This window comes from Periophthalmus magnuspinnatus, chromosome 1, assembly GCF_009829125.3.
Source record: "Periophthalmus magnuspinnatus isolate fPerMag1 chromosome 1, fPerMag1.2.pri, whole genome shotgun sequence".
Lineage (NCBI taxonomy): Eukaryota > Metazoa > Chordata > Actinopteri > Gobiiformes > Gobiidae > Periophthalmus > Periophthalmus magnuspinnatus.
The window spans coordinates 12,169,449-12,188,568 of record NC_047126.1 but is presented as its reverse complement, the minus strand read 5'-3'; the positions used below and the strand labels follow the sequence as shown (position 1 = coordinate 12,188,568).

General features: G+C 39.0%; 2 protein-coding genes across 2 annotated transcripts; both read right to left on the bottom strand.

Moving 5' to 3' along the window:
* Window positions 1-3,569: 3,569 nt before the first annotated feature.
* Window positions 3,570-14,512, bottom strand: nomo (nodal modulator). The gene is made up of 31 exons (XM_033971978.2): window positions 14,302-14,512; window positions 13,687-13,776; window positions 13,554-13,599; window positions 13,357-13,457; window positions 13,168-13,274; window positions 13,015-13,087; window positions 12,246-12,398; window positions 11,929-12,066; window positions 11,755-11,844; window positions 11,564-11,669; window positions 11,341-11,491; window positions 11,077-11,251; window positions 10,841-10,982; window positions 10,589-10,720; window positions 10,147-10,283; window positions 9,627-9,714; window positions 9,365-9,428; window positions 9,186-9,281; window positions 8,549-8,770; window positions 8,381-8,463; window positions 7,927-8,086; window positions 7,633-7,759; window positions 7,029-7,142; window positions 6,799-6,926; window positions 6,593-6,734; window positions 6,390-6,473; window positions 5,809-5,919; window positions 5,630-5,731; window positions 5,434-5,553; window positions 5,262-5,354; window positions 3,570-5,143 (listed from the first exon to the last, which is right to left on the bottom strand). The coding sequence occupies exons 1-31, from the start codon at window positions 14,506-14,508 to the stop codon at window positions 5,012-5,014; spliced, it is 3,714 nt and encodes a 1,237-aa protein (XP_033827869.2). The 5' UTR covers window positions 14,509-14,512; the 3' UTR covers window positions 3,570-5,011.
* Window positions 14,513-14,631: 119 nt separating this feature from the next.
* On the bottom strand, window positions 14,632-19,114 carry LOC117375736 (transmembrane channel-like protein 7). The gene is made up of 16 exons (XM_033972162.2): window positions 18,996-19,114; window positions 18,257-18,515; window positions 18,036-18,184; window positions 17,792-17,947; window positions 17,631-17,716; window positions 17,396-17,541; window positions 17,174-17,321; window positions 16,911-17,093; window positions 16,680-16,825; window positions 16,490-16,604; window positions 16,292-16,389; window positions 16,019-16,202; window positions 15,773-15,903; window positions 15,525-15,680; window positions 15,376-15,454; window positions 14,632-15,289 (listed from the first exon to the last, which is right to left on the bottom strand). Exons 1-16 carry the CDS (start codon window positions 19,009-19,011, stop codon window positions 15,098-15,100), a joined length of 2,244 nt encoding a protein of 747 aa, XP_033828053.1. The 5' UTR covers window positions 19,012-19,114; the 3' UTR covers window positions 14,632-15,097.
* Between the last annotated feature and the right edge of the window lie 6 nt (window positions 19,115-19,120).

The window sequence follows — 19,120 nt, the reverse complement described above, 5'->3', positions numbered from 1 at the left end:
GTTTGGATCTGTGGAGCCAAAAGATGTATACAATCATTTATTAAAATAGACGAGCAGACTTTCACGTAACCATCACATCAAAAGAGGTAATGTTTTAATTTATAAGAAAGTGGGAAATGGATAAGAGCAAAACAGGAAACATTGGAAATGGATTTGCACAGGAAGGGCATCTGGATATAAAAACAATAAATATTTTCTGGCTCAACAACATACAACAATCAAAATCTTTGGAATACTCTTTGTTTTTGATATGCAGTTTGTATTACTTTTTGGCATTATTGACTGATTCTGGAGCCTGCACTATGTTGATTCCCTCATTAGACTTCACAGAAAGAGCCATTTTGTTGGCCACTTCCTCTTTCTTTTCATGACTTTCCTCAAGGACAGCTCAGTAGTGATGAACTTCCCACATCTACACACACACGCACACACACAACACTGTCCGTCTCTCCTCCTCTTTGGTCAGGCTCTGGTGACCATACAGATGACAGTATAGACTCCAGCACCAGTGTATCGGAACCGTGCGCTGAGGAGAGCAATGAGAGAGGACAGTGAGATACGGGACAAAATGAAATGGATAGACTGAGAGAAAGAGTCCATTTTAGAACCATGATGGCAGTCCTTTTATCACAATGTCTGCCAACTGAAATCTCCAAGAGCCAACAGGGCGCTAACTGTGGAGACCTAGTGAATGGAAAGTAGTCTGGGGTTGGGCAGTTGTAGTAGGATATTTCAGATACATTGCTCTGCAGATAGCATATTGTGATTGTAACAAACCTCTCTCCTGCGAAAAAGACTTTATCTAATTACTGCATTGTAATTGTGAACATTATAATCTGAAAGTTGTTCATTTAATCCCAACTACAAACAATGCAGTTGTGTCCTTGGGCAAGACACTTAACCCTTTTATCCTTTGTGATTGACTGATTGGTGGTGGAGGGTGCCTCAAGGCAGCTGTGAATACATAGTACACAAGTAAAAGTACATAACTCACTGTGTGGGAAGCAGATACATATTTGCTTACTACAATTTGTAAAGAGCAGTATTCTCTTAATCCAAGGCATTATTATTCATTTCCTGAATGATTTATTTACTGGTAATTGCCTGTGTGATTTTATTTTGCTATAAGTTTATTTTACTTTTTTTTTTTTTTTTTTCCACTTTTTGATGAAATAATACTCAACACTTAAGCTTTTGGCTCGTCTTTCCAGTCCTACCTCAGGCCCAGATGATCCAGGCATAGAGTGACCTCAACACTCCAGAAAAGTTTCGAGAACACAGTGTCAACCCAGTGTTGAACAGATGTCAGGAGACCAGACAGGCAGGAGCCTGACCAGTACGCTCGTAGAGATTTCTTACAGGCAGAGGATTAGAAGATAGTGCTGGTGTGGGGCTCAACCTTGCACCTCTGGGAGCTAAGTACAGGAGCTCACAGTGCAGCGGAAGTGTCCTTAGTGTCAAAGACAGATCGGAGCAGAAAGAGCTTTGACCGACACTGCAGCCCAGAGAGAGGAGCAAGGACAAGGAAATAATGGTGGATTTTACAAGGCACTTACCAGTAGAAGGCACTTTGCTCTGAGGAGAGACAGACAGGAGTAGCATGATAAGCAGATAGTTTGAACTTATACTAATACTAAACATTTCTCACAGTAAATGCCTTTTTCCAGGTATTTTGTGTTAAACTATAACATATATGGATATTACATTTTGTTCATTGTAAACAGCAATGCTAATCTAAAATGGCTTGATAATAGAAACAGGTCCAACGAGTGATACAGCCCATCCCTTTATAATAGTATTTGACACAGTGATTTCACTGTCGCAAGCTGCAGATTTTAGTTTGTGTTTTAGTGTTGAAAAATCTCTGTGACATTTTTGAATCCTACAAATATGACTCAGACTTTTATTTTTCAATAACTGAAAGGACCCCGTTGAAAAAGAGATGATGCATCTCAAGCAGCTATACAAAATAAATATTACAGAGCAGTGGGCAGAGTTAGGGGGTTAGGTGAACACAGAGCTAATAAAGAGGGAACACCTTTATAAAGATAGATAAAGTGATGTGTAATATGACTCTGACAATACAGACGTACAGATGGAACAGTATTACTATAACCGGATCACCAATAACACATGCAGACTAATCTTGTAAACTGTAATCCCCTCCCCTGAGAACTGAACCTACAAACTCCTTGTTAAGAGAAATTGAAAATAACTAAACTCTACCTTTTTCTTACTCCTTTACCATTCATTCTGCATCACCTGAGATTGTGTGCCAAAATGACACCCTACCTTCAGGTCATGCCCTTAAACTAAACCATATTATGAACTTGAATGTCTGATTCAATAAGCCTTGTGGGTATATAAATTGCCTACAACGGTATAAATTCCGAAACCTGTCCGACCTTCTATGCTCTCTGTGATTACATTTAGAGCAGGAGCCTCAGCCCCTGCTGCATTGAGCCAACTGTAAGTAGGTTTGGAGTTTCATAAAAGGGTGACTTGACACACCTCTCGGCCTGATAGAAAGTGGCACTCGGAGTCCGTCTGGGTCCATCTCCGTACACAGCAACTGGAGCGCCCACAAAAGCTGCAGTAGATACTATTACACATCATCCTCACCACTGCTGCCCATCTTGTCATCATTCCCTATGAATATTTAATTTCTCTTTCCTCCGCTGCAGCTTTCTCATCAAGCCACCAGTATTAATGTGGCACAGAAGGTCCCCCCCGCCTCACCCCTCCCTCTGTGCGATGATGACTGCTGTCCCGGCCAATGCATTACAACTGCTAGGGGTGACTCAGGCAAGCCGGCACACCACTTGCCTGAAAAGAGGAGGCTTAACCTATAACAATAAGATCACTCAAAAGCTTTAGGTAACCAGGTTTGTCCATAAGACTTTTTTTTTTTTTTTTATAACATGTGCGGGGTTGAGTTTAAGGAGAGGGTGGGGAGGATCTGGTGGTTGGGTGGGAAAAAATATAGATTTTTTTAACGTGTAAAACATATTTTTTCTGATTAAATACAGTTTTGGCTGATTGATCAATTGATAAGAGGACACAAGTAAAAAAAATAAATAAATAAAAATCATGACCCAAATCAAAATACAGCTTTATCACAGCCAAATTTGTGTTTCTCATAGATTTCTTGACAGTATCCCACCATAGTCTTGTCTACTAATGGGAAACACTGCCCCTGCAGTGCCAGTCTCTATATCCCAGATCATTCCCCGTTTATTCAGACTTGGGAGAAGAACAAAATACAATGACTTGTGAAGCCTTGTGAAGAGCCTTGGTTGTCCTGCATGATACAGGGATGTGCACATTGCTCACAATGCAATGTTTAAGTATTTTATGCATTTTCTAAATCTGTGGTTTCCCTTATCACCTATTAAGAGCATATGAAGGCGGTCAGACAAAGGTAGCTGTTAGATGAAGTCCTGTCAGTAAGAAATAAATACAAGATAATGATCCCTATAGGGAGGCTAGTTATAGCAGAAAATCTCAAGTTTCTCTAAAAAAGCAAGACAATCTTGAGCCTGTGAGTCTAACATATAAGACTACATATAGGGCAGTGTTTTTGTTCCATCTTTATTTTTTCCTTATAGACACACGTTTAGTCACTCAAAGACACTCAGAAAAGACAATGTCTGCATTAAGTCAGATGGTAGATTAGTGAAGTGGGTTTTTGTATTGGTAATCATGTGATGTTTAACAGTGACAGTAAAAAATATTATTTAGTTATTGGATATAATTACTCCTATTTGGTATGCATCGTTAATTGTATATTTTTGCTTCTAAATCACGTTGAGTCTATGTGGGCATTTATCCCAAACATTACACTGCCCCCTAGAGGCAAACCCGTTAAAGACAATAAGAATGTCTTCAACGTTTTATTCAACATCTTAATAACCCCCTCCCTTTCCTCACTCAACCCCAACCCGGCTCATACGGGGATCATCTTAGCCAATAACTATAATCTCAGTCAATAATCCGTGTCCATCTCATTTCACTTTGAAAGTCTGCCATAAATGAGTACACATGAATTTAATACAAAATGTAATTGGGGTCCATTCATTTCACAGTGCCACATTTAGTTCAGGGATACAACAATGAAATCAATTATATTTCTGCTTTGTCACTTCGTTAGGACAAAGCTAATCATTCTCCAATAAAACAGCTCAAGATACATACTTCAAAACCCACATATACAAACAAGACAGTATCCAAAAGTCAGCACAAAATGAATTAGAAAATTAATAAATTATTAGTTTGTCCTATCTGTACAGTACTATGCAGAAGCTAATCAAAAGTTAATGCAAATGAAGGCTGTGTAACAAATATGGAAATTAGCTTGCTTCATTTTTGTTATTGAATCATTTGCCAATTATCAGGAACAAATATAAGTATAACCTTTGCACACTATAGTATATATCTACCTTCTATCTCCCAAAATTAAATCTCAACTCACACAGTAATGTTCCAGCACGCATTAATCAACTTTCCTGAGCTAAATAGAGATTCAAAGTCAACCTTTTGTGCCACCCCATAACATCTTATATCGAAAAAGTGGAGTGCATTACAGCAACAAGTGGCCATTTCACAGATACACGAGCTTGAAGGTGGCTGATCTTTTTAGGGTGGCCATCAATTTATCGCAGGTAAAGTTTTAAATCATTTTAGTGCCCTGAATATGAAAAGGTGACTTGCTAACGAGTGACATCTAAACAATGTCATAAGACTAGTAGAAAATCAACAAGTGCTTTCATGAATGTATTTGACTTTGAGAAAACGTCTCATAATGGCTCAAGTTTCAGCAACAGTCTTTTGACAAGTCGAAAGGTCTGGCTAGTGAGGGTGTGGTAAAAATGTTTAATTCTTCACCAAAACAGACCTTAAACTAAAGAAAACCAGAGGCTCATTCGCACCTCTGGACCTTTGGCTGGGCTAGTTCATTACCATCTGTGGTAGTGAAGTCTAGAGATCTGTACTGAGGTCTATGTGATCGTAATCATGTACGCCTGGATTTTGGTCTTTTTGCCTGTCGTTTGGCTTCGTCCACCGCGGCGCTGTCCACATTAGTCTGGGCCATGGTCCTCACTCCCTGAATACGGCTCACCAACTGCAGCAGGAGTGGGATGACCTGAGAGAGGAGATAGGGAAAGTTATTCATTGCATCTATTTTATGTGTTTTCTTCTTTTCTGCAATGTATTAATGATATACATGATATATGACATTACTGAGAAATAGTAACAAGTACCCTTTCATGATTATATGCAGCTAAAAGAAGTAGCAGAGTCAGGGGCAGAGCAATGTAGGAGCCTTGGGCAACATCTTGGTCAGGCACTTTACGCTGTAACAGAACAAATACATTAAGAACATTTGATTTCATAATATTAGTTTTGGTATAACTTTCCACATATAAAGCTTACAGTGGGGTTGAAGGTGAGGGTGATGTGCTTGTGGTACCCAGTGGAGGTGAAGGACACCTGGGGCAGTGTAAAATCGTACTGGGAGCGTGACAGCGTGGAGTACAGCATCAGCACATAGTTCTGCAAGTGAAAGAACACAGAGGTGTGAACAAAGTCAACACAATACACTAAAAATACAGCTCCATGTGAAGTATACCTCTCCATCTCTGTCCAAGGGAGGGAAATGGAAGAAAAGAGACTGTCCCAAAGAGACACTGTTGATTGGATTGTCCAGGTTGTCGCTCTTGTACAGTTTTACCTTGATACAAAATGAACAGATTCTATTTTATGAACTGATAACATCAGTGACTAAGCTAAAAACTCAATTTATTTTACCGAAAGTGTGGGGAGATGTTCAGGAGACGTGATTATATTTCCACTGAGGTCAAACTGATTGATTTGTCTGAAGGCAATAATGTTGACCCCTTCAATGTCATGGCTGCCAACCTGAGTGGAAAACAGAGTTTTTAAAGTTAATAGGAAACAACGCTTCAGGTCACAAACTGTGATAATAACAGCGAATTAAGTGGAATTAAGGCATTTTTTCAGCTACACTGAAAAGATTAGGGGCCTGCACTTTTCCAATGAGGCAAATTATGAAGTGAGAGGTTAAACCTTGCAACAGGATTATCTGTGCTTTGTTCTGTGTATGAAAGGAACTCATGTGATAAGGCTGCTGATAAGTCATAATCACAGGGTTCACACAGTGACTATAACAATTCAATTACAAAGCTCCCCATGCCTCTCTGAGGGACTTAACCACTCTGCCACAGCAGAGCATTATACAAAGAATAACCTCTACAAACACAAGGACAATGAACATTTCATTTGAAGCCTATGGTGTTCATTTGTGCAATGTGAAGAGAAAAATTACCCTTGTTTTTTTTTCAACAAAAGAAACTTTTAATATTGTTTACCTCGATTGCTCTGTGCTGAGGCAGTGCTCTTTCAATGTGGTCATTGCCTTCTGCTCTTAACTGGATGAGATACTTGCAGCCCGGCTAAGGAGAAACAGGACAGTTTAGGTTCTTTTAGTCCTACACCTCTATCGTAACATCCGTTACTGATTATGAATACAACTAAATAACTCTTTTTGATGATATAAAGTGCAGCTTCTCACCAGCAGCCCGCGGAGTCTGAAGCGCCCCTCTTCATCAGTGACTGTGTCTTCACTGTAGAGGCTGCAGTCGCCCTGTCCCACTGCTTCCACTGCCACATCCCTCTCTGCATCTCCACTCAAAGACTGCACTGCTCCATAACAGCTGGATACATAACAGTATTGTAGTTAAATATATCAGAAGGTAATTTATTAAATAAGTAATTTACCTATAAGCAGTCTTAATGCCGATAATATCGATGCTTAGGCTTTGACCTTCTTCTACTGTGATCATCTGAGAAGCTGGCTCAAATCGAAACTCCTTCATCATGGGTTTGAAATAGTACTGACCAGGACTCTATTGACAAGAACAAGACACTGGGTCAAACCAAGATGAAAACAAAAACACAAAATAGATTTGATGTCTTTTTAAGTATACAAAGAGGTCACAGGGTCCTACCAGGTTATTAAAGGTTAATAGACCGGTGTCCTGGGTCAACAGATTTGACCGAAACTGTCCTCCACTCAGAGACAGGAGGACGCCAGATAAGGGTACACCATCTTCTGACTGGATCTAGAGGGGAAAAAAGTAGAAAATATCAAAGCATATAATCAAAAAATAAGCCTTCAGTCAACAACATTTAAAAAGTCATCAGTCTAAAGTGCAAGGAACAAACAAAGAATCACAAAGTGCTTTCCTCATATCAACATGTCAAAAGAAAAACTAACATTAAAATTAGTGGTGTCAAGATGTAATGAGGGCTGTGGATGATTACCAACCCTTTTAACAAAGAAAGAACAAAGAACAAACTCTAAACAGCACATTGACAAAAACAAAGTGGGATATTTTTCATTAGAGGTACATTGTAATTTATGTTTGTAAAATTATAACGAAAGTGCTATCAAGAGCTTTTATTGTGTCAAGTCAAATTAATTCAACCAAAAAGAGCAGTGCAAACAAAGGAGAGTAATTGTCAAGAGGAAATTAAAGGATACTTTAAACAAGAAATGTTATGTGGTTGTTAAAATTATGTGAAGTGCATTGAATTATAAAGTCTATGTACCTTAAAGGTGACTCCTGCTAGAGCAAATGCCTTGAAGTCTCCCTGGGTTCCCTCCACAGGACTCAGGACAAAACCCTCTTTACTGGCGGTGATGTCATACTGACGGTCACTGTGCAGCGGGCCCACACTGGAACAAGACATTTCTGACTTCACTATAGCTTACAATATACTGGAAAAGTTAGATGTTTGAAATTTAAAAAGCTGTATGGATATAAGGAAATAAAGAGTCCATGACTGCAAGTTTTTGGAAGATACTGAGAAACAGAGGAGATATTTGGAGTTTGTAACACAAACCTGTATGCTCCATTCTCATTAGTAGCCACTGTGATGAGAGGCATGGTGGCTCCTCTTTCAGTGATTGAAATCTCAACCCCCTGTAATTCAGGTGACACTTTGCCTTCCAGGAAGAGCCCTGCCCGACCAGAGATGTCCACCAAGCGACCAGGGCATGACTCTGGACAAACAAGAGATCACACAAGTGTTGATAATAACTGGGTAGAAAACACTGAAAGGTTTGCAATTTTAAGTGTGGTTTATAGTAATTTTGTAGGCTTAGAACGCAATTTCATACACATATATCTATGAAATTACAAATTAACTTTGTTTTAGATGTAGATTTAAGTAGGATGTAAAATTCCATATATATATATATATATATATATATATATATATATATGGAATTTTACATCCTACTTAAATCTACATCTAAAACATGCACCCACCCACACCCCCAATCACTCCAATTTACCTCCAGTTATAGTGGCCTCTACCTCTGGGGGGTAGAAGAGCAGCTCCTTTGAAGATGGAGTCACTGTAATTTTCTCTCCAGCCCTTTACAGCAACAAACAGAGATATGTTTTAATACAAGTTAGCTATATTTCTTTATATTGTTTCAAGTACAGGTTTGGGAACCAACCTAGCCCAGTAAGAGAACTCATAATGGAATGGCCCGGTTAGTTCATCTGCTTTCTCCTGTATGGGGGGGCTGTCATCTTTAGCCCCTCCCTCCTCCTCGGCTGCCCGGCGCTCGCGCTCCTGACGACGCAGCTGGATCTCCTGCAGTTGTTGCTCTTGTCTCTGCTCCTCCATACTTCGCAGGGGTCCCAACACAAGGGCTGGCTCGCTCTCTATAGATGACCTGACAAATAAGACATTTACAAGCCATATTAAAGCCTTTCAGAGAGTAAAAATATAACAGTACAGAGAGGGCATTTAAAAACAAAAAAGTAAATCACATTATGATCATGAATATTTGAATTGAGATCTATCTAATGGGTCGGATATTGATCTAGGTACCTTAGCCAAGCATTAGGTTAAACATTAGCATTTTGATAACCATTTGAAAATTGAATGATGGTGATGGGCAGATGGTGACATGTTTGAGGGCAGGTGCTCCTATAGGCTGATAGTCATAATATTTTGGTTGATAACTGTTTTTCAAACATTAATCCAATTTAGATGATTATACAGTTTCTATAAAATACCAATCTTAAGTTATATTAACTGACCCATAATGAAGCGAGTTTTAATGGTGTTTTTGTGTGTGATCGTACTTGATTGTCACGGTGACATCCATGATCTTGTCTGTTGTAATGAGTCCAGTCATGTGATGGCGCACAGCTGTCAGTGTCAGAATGCTGGGGGCTGAGCTGTAGGATACAGAAAAAAACAATTTGAAATTAAAGAGAGAAAGATGATTGTATAATTGTATAAAGCGTTTGCTCCCACTTACGTATCATATGTGTAGAAGTCCTGCTCAAACTGGTGGCACGAGCGAGGGGTGACTTTGTAAACACCTGGACAAGCCATTTTTAGTTGATTAATTACTTTGCTCCAGTTTTATATTTAGGTAAGCCTGACAAAGACCTTTTGCCTCTAGAGCTGTTCTCTAACTATGCACATGGGAACCACAGGTACACTAGCATTATCCCTTTTTTCTATATGCAAATTCCCTCTATGTTCAGCTAATGAGAGGTCAGGGAAATGAACCTTACCAGGTTTGGAGAGGCAGAAACGGTTGACTCCTTTAGAGAGGTTGTAAACGCCCACATTCTCAGGCTTAGTTCCATCTTGGAAGAACTCCTGAAAGTTAAAATTCAATTAATTATAAAAATCCACATTATGATGCAGTACGACTCAAATGCTATTATGATTAGACCATCATAGCATGATTCTCTGATATTTCTGTTTAATGCAGATCTATGCTTAAACATAGTTGATGCTTTGAGTGAGTTACGGTAGATTTAACCAACCAAACAGTGATGTGTGAACAGAAGCAGCACATGGATTTTGTTACCTCTTAGATAAAAAAGATACTACCTGCATAAATCTGCATAATCATGATATTTAATTTTTGTTAAATATCTATATCTCAAAATTGTATCCCAAATTTTATTCTAAACTGTAATTGAAAACAATACAAGAGAAAAATGTGTGTACTTAACAAACTAAATGTTATTGTTTATTGTGTACTATTGACAAAACATTTAACCAACAACTTTCTCAAATACTGACCAGGGTAATGGCATGTGAGAGAGAGCAGCGAAGGATGTAACCAATCTGTCTGAACTCCACTCCGAGCACGTCCGAGTCCAAAACATCCACCTCCATAGACTTGTGTTTCCAGCACCACTCCTCGTGAGCAATACCCACTGAATGAGAACAGTGAACATAATGGTAAAATATCTCAAAGTATTGTGTGAAACGCTGAAACATCTTGGAAAGCAACTGTTTAGCAAAATTGTAGCAGTAACAGCAGGGATTGACACGCTGGCTAAACAATGTGCATTTTCTCCAACTAATTACAGTAAAAATCTGGAAAGCGAACAATATTGGAAACAAAAAACAGAAAAGCCCATTATGGCCAAATGCCTTGTCCTTGTTGAACCACTTTTTAGTGACTACCACAGAAAACAAGAAAACCAGTCATTTAAATTCTATTCACGCTGTTGGTTACCTTTATATTTTCCAGGCAGAACGTTGTCAAAGGAGAAGCTAAGAATTTCACTGCTGCCTGAAAGAGCCACACTCCTCCTCTCCCCCTGACGGCTTATGGGTTGAAGGGTTACTGCCAGGTCATCACAGGAAGCTGGAGGTCAAGTAAAAATCAAAATTTGAGTCCAACAGTTTTGGTGCTGTACTGCTAACATCAAACAGTGTTTTACATGATGTATTGTATTTTATATTGAACAGCCATGATTAATTTTACCTAAGCAGTAGACCTTTCCAGAGACAGAGGCCATGAATTGTGTGAACAGCAGGTCTGTGAGGGGCCGGTCCACCAGGGAGACTGCCAGGGCTTGAGGCTGCAGAGCAAGGCCGGCTTTCACCTCTGCCTCAGGGAGTGACACCTGAGTTCACAAAGGAAATATTAATTATGTAAATGCGATGTTACATGGTGTAGTTACATTGGTGTGAATAGGTCTAAAGCAGCCTGGCTCATACATGAACAATGTAGTCTCCAGGTTTGGCCTGAAAGCAGAATACCCCCATAGGATCAGTGTCAACAGTGCGGCTGCTCCTGTCTTGACCTTGCTGTGTCAGAGTGACCTTATAGCGACCTTGTTGCTTCATGCCCTCAGGAAGGCGACTGACTGAAATTTGACCACACATGCTAAATCTGGGGGGAAAATTATATGTATGAACCAAATGTATAATGTATGTATAGTTATTGAATGGTTGCCTGTTAACATCACTGAAAGTGCTTACCCGGCAGTGATGATGTCAGGAAGCTGAGGCGTGTTCGGGGCAATCTTGAAGGTGATTGGCTCAAAGTACATGAGCTCCTTATTAACACGAATAGTATAGGTACCAGCTGTCATATTCTCCAGTCGAAAAGAACCATCTTCCTTTGTTCCAACTGAAAACCAATACAAACTTTAATAACTTCCCATATATCAATTTGAATTAAACGTAGTCAAGAAACAGTGACCTTTAATTTGGTTGTTGAGTGACACTGTAGCATCGGGTACACCCTCCCCAGCGACACTGTTTAAGACTCTCCCAGTTACGGAAAAGCCCATTACACGGAAGACTGGCTTTTTAACAGATAGAATACATTTAATCTGATTTTCAAAAGACTAGTGGACATAAGAGGTGCCAAATAAGTAATTTAACCTTTACCTCTAGCTTCAAACTGTTATGCTCAACTTTGAAATTCAGTTTTGAAGGAGCCACATCAAATGTAATTCTTTCTCCTCTGTAAAAAGGCACCTTAAAAACACGACATACAGAACGCATTACATTTGCACAAGACTCTAATAAAATAGTTAATAGACATCTTTTTGAGTAACATACCACAGTGTAGTCTCCGCTGGCCAGTGAGGGGAAAGTGAAGGTGCCATCTTCCTTGGACAAAGCACTGCAAAGATAAACTAGTGAACTGTCCCAAGACTCTGCCCCAACCACTGGTGATGTGTTGCAACCACTGATATCCTGAAATAAATAAATAAATTTAAATATTGCAATTTTAAAGCACTACTTACCAAAACCTGTAGAGTTTATTTAATATGCACATTGAATAAACAATATTGCTCATGACTTTATCTTAGATTTGTGTAAAATATTTCAGAAGGAGGTGTAAGTTGGATTCTGTTTCAAAAAATATAAAATACCTCTTTCTTGACAGTGGCTGAGTATAGCAGGAAGGTGACCTCTTTCATGGGCTCTCCATCACTGCGGACCTCCCCCGAGATGTCGTACCCTCCCACCACCAGAGGGCCTGCGGCTGGCGCATTGGCATTGGAAACATGCACTGATGTTGTACTCTGTGAAAAGCAGCAAAGGCCAGCACAGGTTTAGCACCGAAGGTAGAAAAACTGACTTTGTCAGCCCACGTTTGATTACAGCAGGGGACCATTAGTTATAAAGCTGCTAAGTGACAGGGAGTGTTTTTTTCTAAGCCCAGTAAGTAGATGATTGACTTATAAAAGAAAAGGGACCCAAGAGATCTGTCATTTAAAAAAAAAATGTGATTTATGCACTAATCACAGCCAATGCAGTCGAGAAGGTGAAAGCAAAATTTTAGCATGTCATTTACTTGAACAGCACTGACGTAATCATAAAAGGAGTATTGCACTGTAAGATACATCCAGAACTTCTCATGAAACAATATTAATTTGCAATATCGTGGGAAGGTGAACGATAATGTAGGACTTTTTTTTTTACTCTTAAAATGCTCAGACAAGCCCCGAGTGTCATTATTTCCCTAATTCCGAAATAATTATGTTTTTTTTAAAGTTTAATAAAAGTGATTTCATTATGCTGACTGTGCTAAAACAGACCAAAGGACCATAGTCTATGCAGAATAATGCCAATTAAAAAAGTGCTACAACAAAACAATAACTAAACAAATGAACTAGCAGCAATAACAATACAACAGACCTGCTCAAGTGTCCATGAAGGGTGTGAAGCTGTGATGTCATAGCTTCCTGGAAGAACTTTGAAAAAGGTATATCTGTAAAAAAAAATAAATAAATCATACAAATAATTATGAGAAAATTGTTAAAATATTACCAGAGAGTGAAGAGTACTTACTTTCCCCCAGGCTGTGTGACGACAGTCTGAAGTGTGTCTCCATTTCCTGCCCTGGACAGAGTGACCTCCACAGCCGCTGGACCGAGCAAATGACCCTTACTCAAAACCTAATCATATAAAATTAAAAAGGAAAAAGGAGTAAATTACAGGTTAATAGCACTGACTTTATTAAGAAACAAAGCAACTTACCATTCCAGACACAGAGAAACCTGTGAAAACAAAATTGATGTCTTCCTCTTTGGTGCAGATGTCATTCACACCATCTATGTGAAGATTCACTGCAGTGGGCTCTGAAGTCAGGACAAAAATAGAACAATTTAGTAGGTACACTGTATTTAATTTGTAAGTTGCCTTAAATAAATGCCATTACAAAGTTAGGGACTTACCAAAGCTCCAACCAAGTGGAGGTTCAATCTTCAAAACAAAATCCCCCTGTGTTGAATAAAAAACATGGTTTATTTATGGATTAGACTGGGAATTTGTAAGTGACATGGAAAACTATATTATTATAACTTTTACCTTGTCATATAGAGGGATCATGAAGTACCCATTGATCGGCGCACAGTCTGTTTGATACTTCAAAGACCCTTGTTTCGTATATAGTTTAATCTGGGAATGAAGAAAGTGTTATATTTTACATAAATATTATTGTAAGGCGTGTAATCACACACAGGTCTCTCAACCAGACAGACTTCTTTACTCAGTTTTCTCTACGTGGTCAACTAGTTAATCCTAAAGCCCCTGTAAAGAAGGGGGATTAGTTTTGAAGGGTGCACCATCCATTAATCTACAAATCCAGTTTTATGAAACAATTCACATTTTACTTCTTTAATCACTTTAATCGCTTTTCATAGTGAACATAGTATATCTTATTTTCATTCATTCCGTCATTGCTGTGCTGTTCTTTACATGTTCTGTCTTGTAACTCAGGACTACCGAGTCGGCAAAACAGTGTTGATGATGATGACTGCACAAAAATCACAATTTAGCAAATATGTGCAATATGTCAAAGGGCTAACATAAAGACATGCTTTTGTCCTTCTGTTTTGGTTTTGTTTTTCATTCAAACTATCTTTAGTGTTTGACAGGATATCAAAGCTAGCCGCTAGCTCCCAGGGACATTTGCACTCTCACCTCGATCAGGGAATAGTTGATCTCCACGTCGGACTTCACAAATCCCCCACACGCAACCACAATGTCATCAGAAGATGCGGTTAAAAACTGAGAATATATAACGCCAAATAAGATCCAAAGTGAGCCCATATCCGCGCGGATTGTAACTCTCAACATTTTGGATGACTGGTCTGAGCAGAGCCGCGGCACGCTGCTTCCGCCTGTCATAGAGCGCCTCAGTGCAGCGCCGCAGCGCCCTCTACAGGCCTGGAAGCAGAGCGGCACGCTGTGGGCCAAAAGGATTGGTCTATACCTCCAGAGCCAAAAGGTACAAAACACGGACTCAGAACTGAATATATACAATTTATTTTATTTAAAGAGTACCAAAGATGCCCTTGTTATATAAAAACTATTAAAACAAAAACGATATCTCAATAGAGCTATATTTTAGTATTAAATGGCTCAAAAATAGGAAAAAAAAAACACGCAAGATCAAGCTGGTCTGGGAATATGATGTAACAGTTAAAATGGTAAAATAACACAGTAATTACAACGAAAAAAAAAGCTTACATAAACAGGAGTTAAATTGTTAAAACAGAAATGTGCACAAATAGTGTTTTTTCCATCAGTAGTAATTAAAATCCTTCTCAGAAGGAAGATATGTCATATACAATAAACCCTGAAAAAACACACAAACATATTATACTATTTTTGGTTAAAAATCATTTGCTGTAGGTTTTGAATTGTCATCACAGTATTCATGCTTGTCGCTTAAGTCTGCCATGTGTAGTAGTAAATCTTTAGTGTTTCCCATTCTTTACACATGTGTGGAGGCGTCAGGAGGAGAATGTGCCAGGAAAACTCCTTCACTGAAGTTATTAGCGAAGCTGGTGTGGTAACTGGGGCTTCGGGTCGTGCGAGGCTGAGAGCTGGATACTGCTGATTTGACAGGTGAAGAATGCTGAGCCTGGCATAGTTTCTGTATCAAGAAGCGCTTGTCTCGTCCCTCCTGGAAACATGATATATTTTAAGATAAGTTGACAGACATACTGTTCACATCTACAATCTATGTACCGGTACTTGTTTTTAACTTACCATTGCTAACTGGTCTCTCAGTTGATTGATGACTCTCTTATATGCTCCAGCCAGTGCAATTACATAGAACATTGCTAAGCTACAAGAACCACAGATGTTAGGTAATAGTAGATGATATTTAACCATTAACTCTCTATTGTAAAACATACCAAGTAAAGACAAAAAGACACACAGCAAAGGCCTCTGATGAGATTGCATACAGGAGTTTTTGAGCTTCATTGGGTAGTTGGGATATTGTATGTGGAAGAACTTCCCAGGAGGTGTTGTAACTAACAAAAGGCCCACATGCTTGTGAACAGTTTATCCTGTCAATGAATAAGATTAACAATGTCTTCATACATCAAAAATATAATTAATTTATACTTAAATAATTACATATGATTATTCAAATACTTACTGTGCAACACTAACAATCACTGGTAGACACGCTAAAGCAAGTCCTATCAGCAAAACTCCAAGGAAAAAGAAGTTGGAACTTGATGCTCTGAATGGACGTGTGGCCGGGCGGCAGTTGTTCATGAGTGAGATCTTAGAAAAAACAGTGGAACATCTTATTTCCGCACTTTAATGCAAGCTAACAGGCATAATTTAATTTAGTGAAAGTAATCTCCCAACTAATTTGACCTGTGGAAAATTAATTCACCTTTTTGATGTAGAAAATGAAGAAGTATTTTATGGTGCAGACAGCAGGCAGCAATGGGCAGTAGAAGGTGCCGATCCAGCAGATTGTCTGACCATAAACGATTTCCAAAACATTTTGAGGGATTGCAAACTCCTGCTGTCCCACCCACTTAGCAAGCCCACAGTCACAGTACTGCACTATTAGCCTAGAAAAGAACAAGGAGGAAAAAAAAATATGGCTATGTTTTTCTATTAGGATTACATTTCAGATAACCTGAGCAAAGTGTAAAATTACTTTCGAGGAAACTCAACAAAGATGGTGACAGCAAAAATTATGATGAAGTCAAATATGGCAAGTTTGTACATCTCCTGGCCCACACGTGTCTCCCAACACTAAAAACAAAATAACCCAGATTCAGCTGTAATATTTTCATTTTATACACTGCCAAATGTAATAGTTAATACAACTGAATCTAATTTATACATGACTTACAGAATAAAGGACATGGTTGTATCCACAAATGCAGGGATCCTCCTCACATTTGGTGATTTGAGACCAGAGAGAGAATAGCAAAACTCCAATACTGGTCAAACGCATGAAGACACACCTGTGAACAACATGTTAACATGTCACAGGTTAACAATCAGTCATTAATCATTGTGGGATTAAATAATCCAAGTACCTCATGAGAGTGAAGCGAATCTCAAAGGCTGGAGAATAATCCTCAAAGTTTATTATTACTGAGAACAGCACTGGAGTGATAAAGTTTGCCAGTGTGATGACAATTGAGGGAAGATATTCATAGATGAGATCCATGATGAAATTTTCCTATTTTAAAATAGAACAATTTTAAACAAACAAGATTAAAAAGCCAAATAAACTTCAAATAATATACAATGAAAAAGCATGATACCTTTTTATTATCCAACTGGACTTCCTGGGAGTAAGTAGTGGCTACATAAATGCTATAGAAGCAGGCTGCGAGTACCCCAATAACAAAAAGGTTCAATATGAATCGTATAATGTAAATTCTACATTTCTCTTTTTGGGTGCGGTCTGCAATTTTTTGCTTAATCCTCTCCTCCTCCAAGTCTGTCTGTAAATAATAATACAAAATCATAAGTGGCAATGCACACTTGTGTACTTCAGTTGCACTTAACAACATCTTATACATACTCTAATCTCATAAAGAAGACTGCTCCTCTTCAGGCGTGCAGCATTCTCATTGGTAATACAAAAATCCCACCCAGCAAAGATCTTGTTACAAAAACTCTGAAACCGATCCTCATCTTGAACCAGGTTACGCTTAAACCCTGTGGCAGATCTTGAGGAAATAAAATACAGTTATTAGGAATATTTACCAAATGTCAAAAATAAGGTCTTCTGTTGTTTCATTACCTTTTGACTATCCAGATGAGGCTGAGAATTAGATAGGCTATTGTGACCAATAAATAGGCAAGTGGGACGTTATAAGTGAAATTTGGAAAGATGATTTTATCCGCTTTATAAAAACCATAGAACAGGTAAGTCTGTTCCAAAAAGCCCTGTAAATGTAACAAGAAGATCATATGGTGGAACTTCTTATGGTGGAACTTCTTATAAAGTGAAGAAATATAAAGTTAGATGAACTTACACCTCCAGAGAGCAAATCTGTAATATGCTCATGAAAAATGACAAGGCCTCGACGAGAACTGCTAGGATACTGGCTACACACACTACCTGTAGGAAGGTAACAGATGATCACTATAGTACAAAGTATATACTATAAGTATAAAGTATAAAATAAGTCCTGACCATCATACTGGTTGTAGGTTTTGTTTGCTGAAGTGTGTGGAACGATGATGATGGGCAGCATGACAAAGCTGAACATGAGCAAAAAAATGATGAAGTTCAGCAGAACTAAAAAACGTAGAAATGAAAAGTAGGACAAGATCCCAGTTCCAAACATCCCTACAATGTGAAGCAATATGTTATGTTAAGTTTAATATATGAAAAGACAACAATAGTGCAATAGTGCAAAGCCTCTTTGCTTTCTCACCCTCAATAGCATGAATGTCTCCTCTCCAGAGCTTCAGAGAGCTCATCCACTGGTGTGCGTCCTCCCTCAGCCTCCTCAGGTACCTCCGAGTGCTCTCTCTCCACTGGCTCCAGCTGCTCAGCTGTCCAGCCTCCTCCAGGCGTTGAGCTCTACAGGCACAAACACAGTGGATGTTGTGGTTGGGTTTTAGCAGCTATGATTGAAAATAAGGACCACATTACTTTTCTCTGCGCTTCTGCTCCATACTAATGGGCATCTCTCGGATGGCTCTCTGCTCGGCTCTCTGGTTGTCCATATGTCTGTTGACAGTACTCACAGTCCACTTCCCACTGCCAGAGGAGCCCATCCGTCCCCGAGAGCTGCCTCTGCGCTTGGACCCACTGGACGAGGACTTCCTGCGGTACAGTAGGGACTGGTAACTGGGGAGCTGGTCCAGCAGTGGGTTACTGGTGACCCTCCCACTGCGATCAGTGAAAAACACTGCAAATGGCAAAGCAAAACACACATTAACAAAATAATAAAGACATTTAACAACTATTTGCCTTAAGACTCTCCAAAATAAATGCATTCCTTATTTCATACAAACCTTTGTTATTACATTGTAGTGTGTGAGCTACTGTGTCCAAGTCCCTTGTGGATCAATAAAGTTTAATCCATTTGCATTTATAGTTTATTCTACACTGAAGACTAGACACTAAAAATATACAACAATAAAACAACCAAGATATAAAACAGTAGGCTATGAGAACTAATGAAGTGCGGTGTTTGGTCATGAGCAGAGATTTCAGAATAATGACTGTAAAATATAAAAACTGCATAAAAACAATAACTTGTATTATTGAGGTCTATTGTGTCTCTTGGCATTTTTTTCCAAGCTAGCCTTGCTAACTTATCCTAAAAGTAACTTTAACTACGCGAACTTAACTTTCCTCGAAAAAGAAAAAGATGACAATAAATTACCTGAATCCACCTCCATTGCCTCTCCTCAGGCCGTTGTTTAGGATAAAGAGCAGTATTTGTAATAGTCTTCGGCACTGGGAGTTCCTCTCCAGTGTCAGGCACAAACAGGACAACTTCCTGAAAAA

Excerpts from the sequence above, each read along its gene's own strand:
- LOC117375736 (XM_033972162.2), bottom strand. Across the intron at positions 18,185-18,256 it reads GAGCAGAAGCGCAGAGAAAA|AGCTCAACGCCTGGAGGAGG; the intron begins GTAATGTGGTCC and ends TTGTGCCTGTAG. Across the intron at positions 17,717-17,791 it reads AACCTACAACCAGTATGATG|GTAGTGTGTGTAGCCAGTAT; the intron begins GTCAGGACTTAT and ends ACCTTCCTACAG.
- nomo (XM_033971978.2), bottom strand. The coding sequence starts at position 14,508 with ATGACAGGCGGAAGCAGCGTGCCGCGGCTCTGCTCAGACCAGTCATCC. Across the intron at positions 7,760-7,926 it reads AATGAGAATGGAGCATACAG|TGTGGGCCCGCTGCACAGTG; the intron begins GTTTGTGTTACA and ends GTCTTGTTCCAG. Across the intron at positions 5,144-5,261 it reads CTGCATATAATCATGAAAGG|GTCATCCCACTCCTGCTGCA; the intron begins GTACTTGTTACT and ends CTCCTCTCTCAG.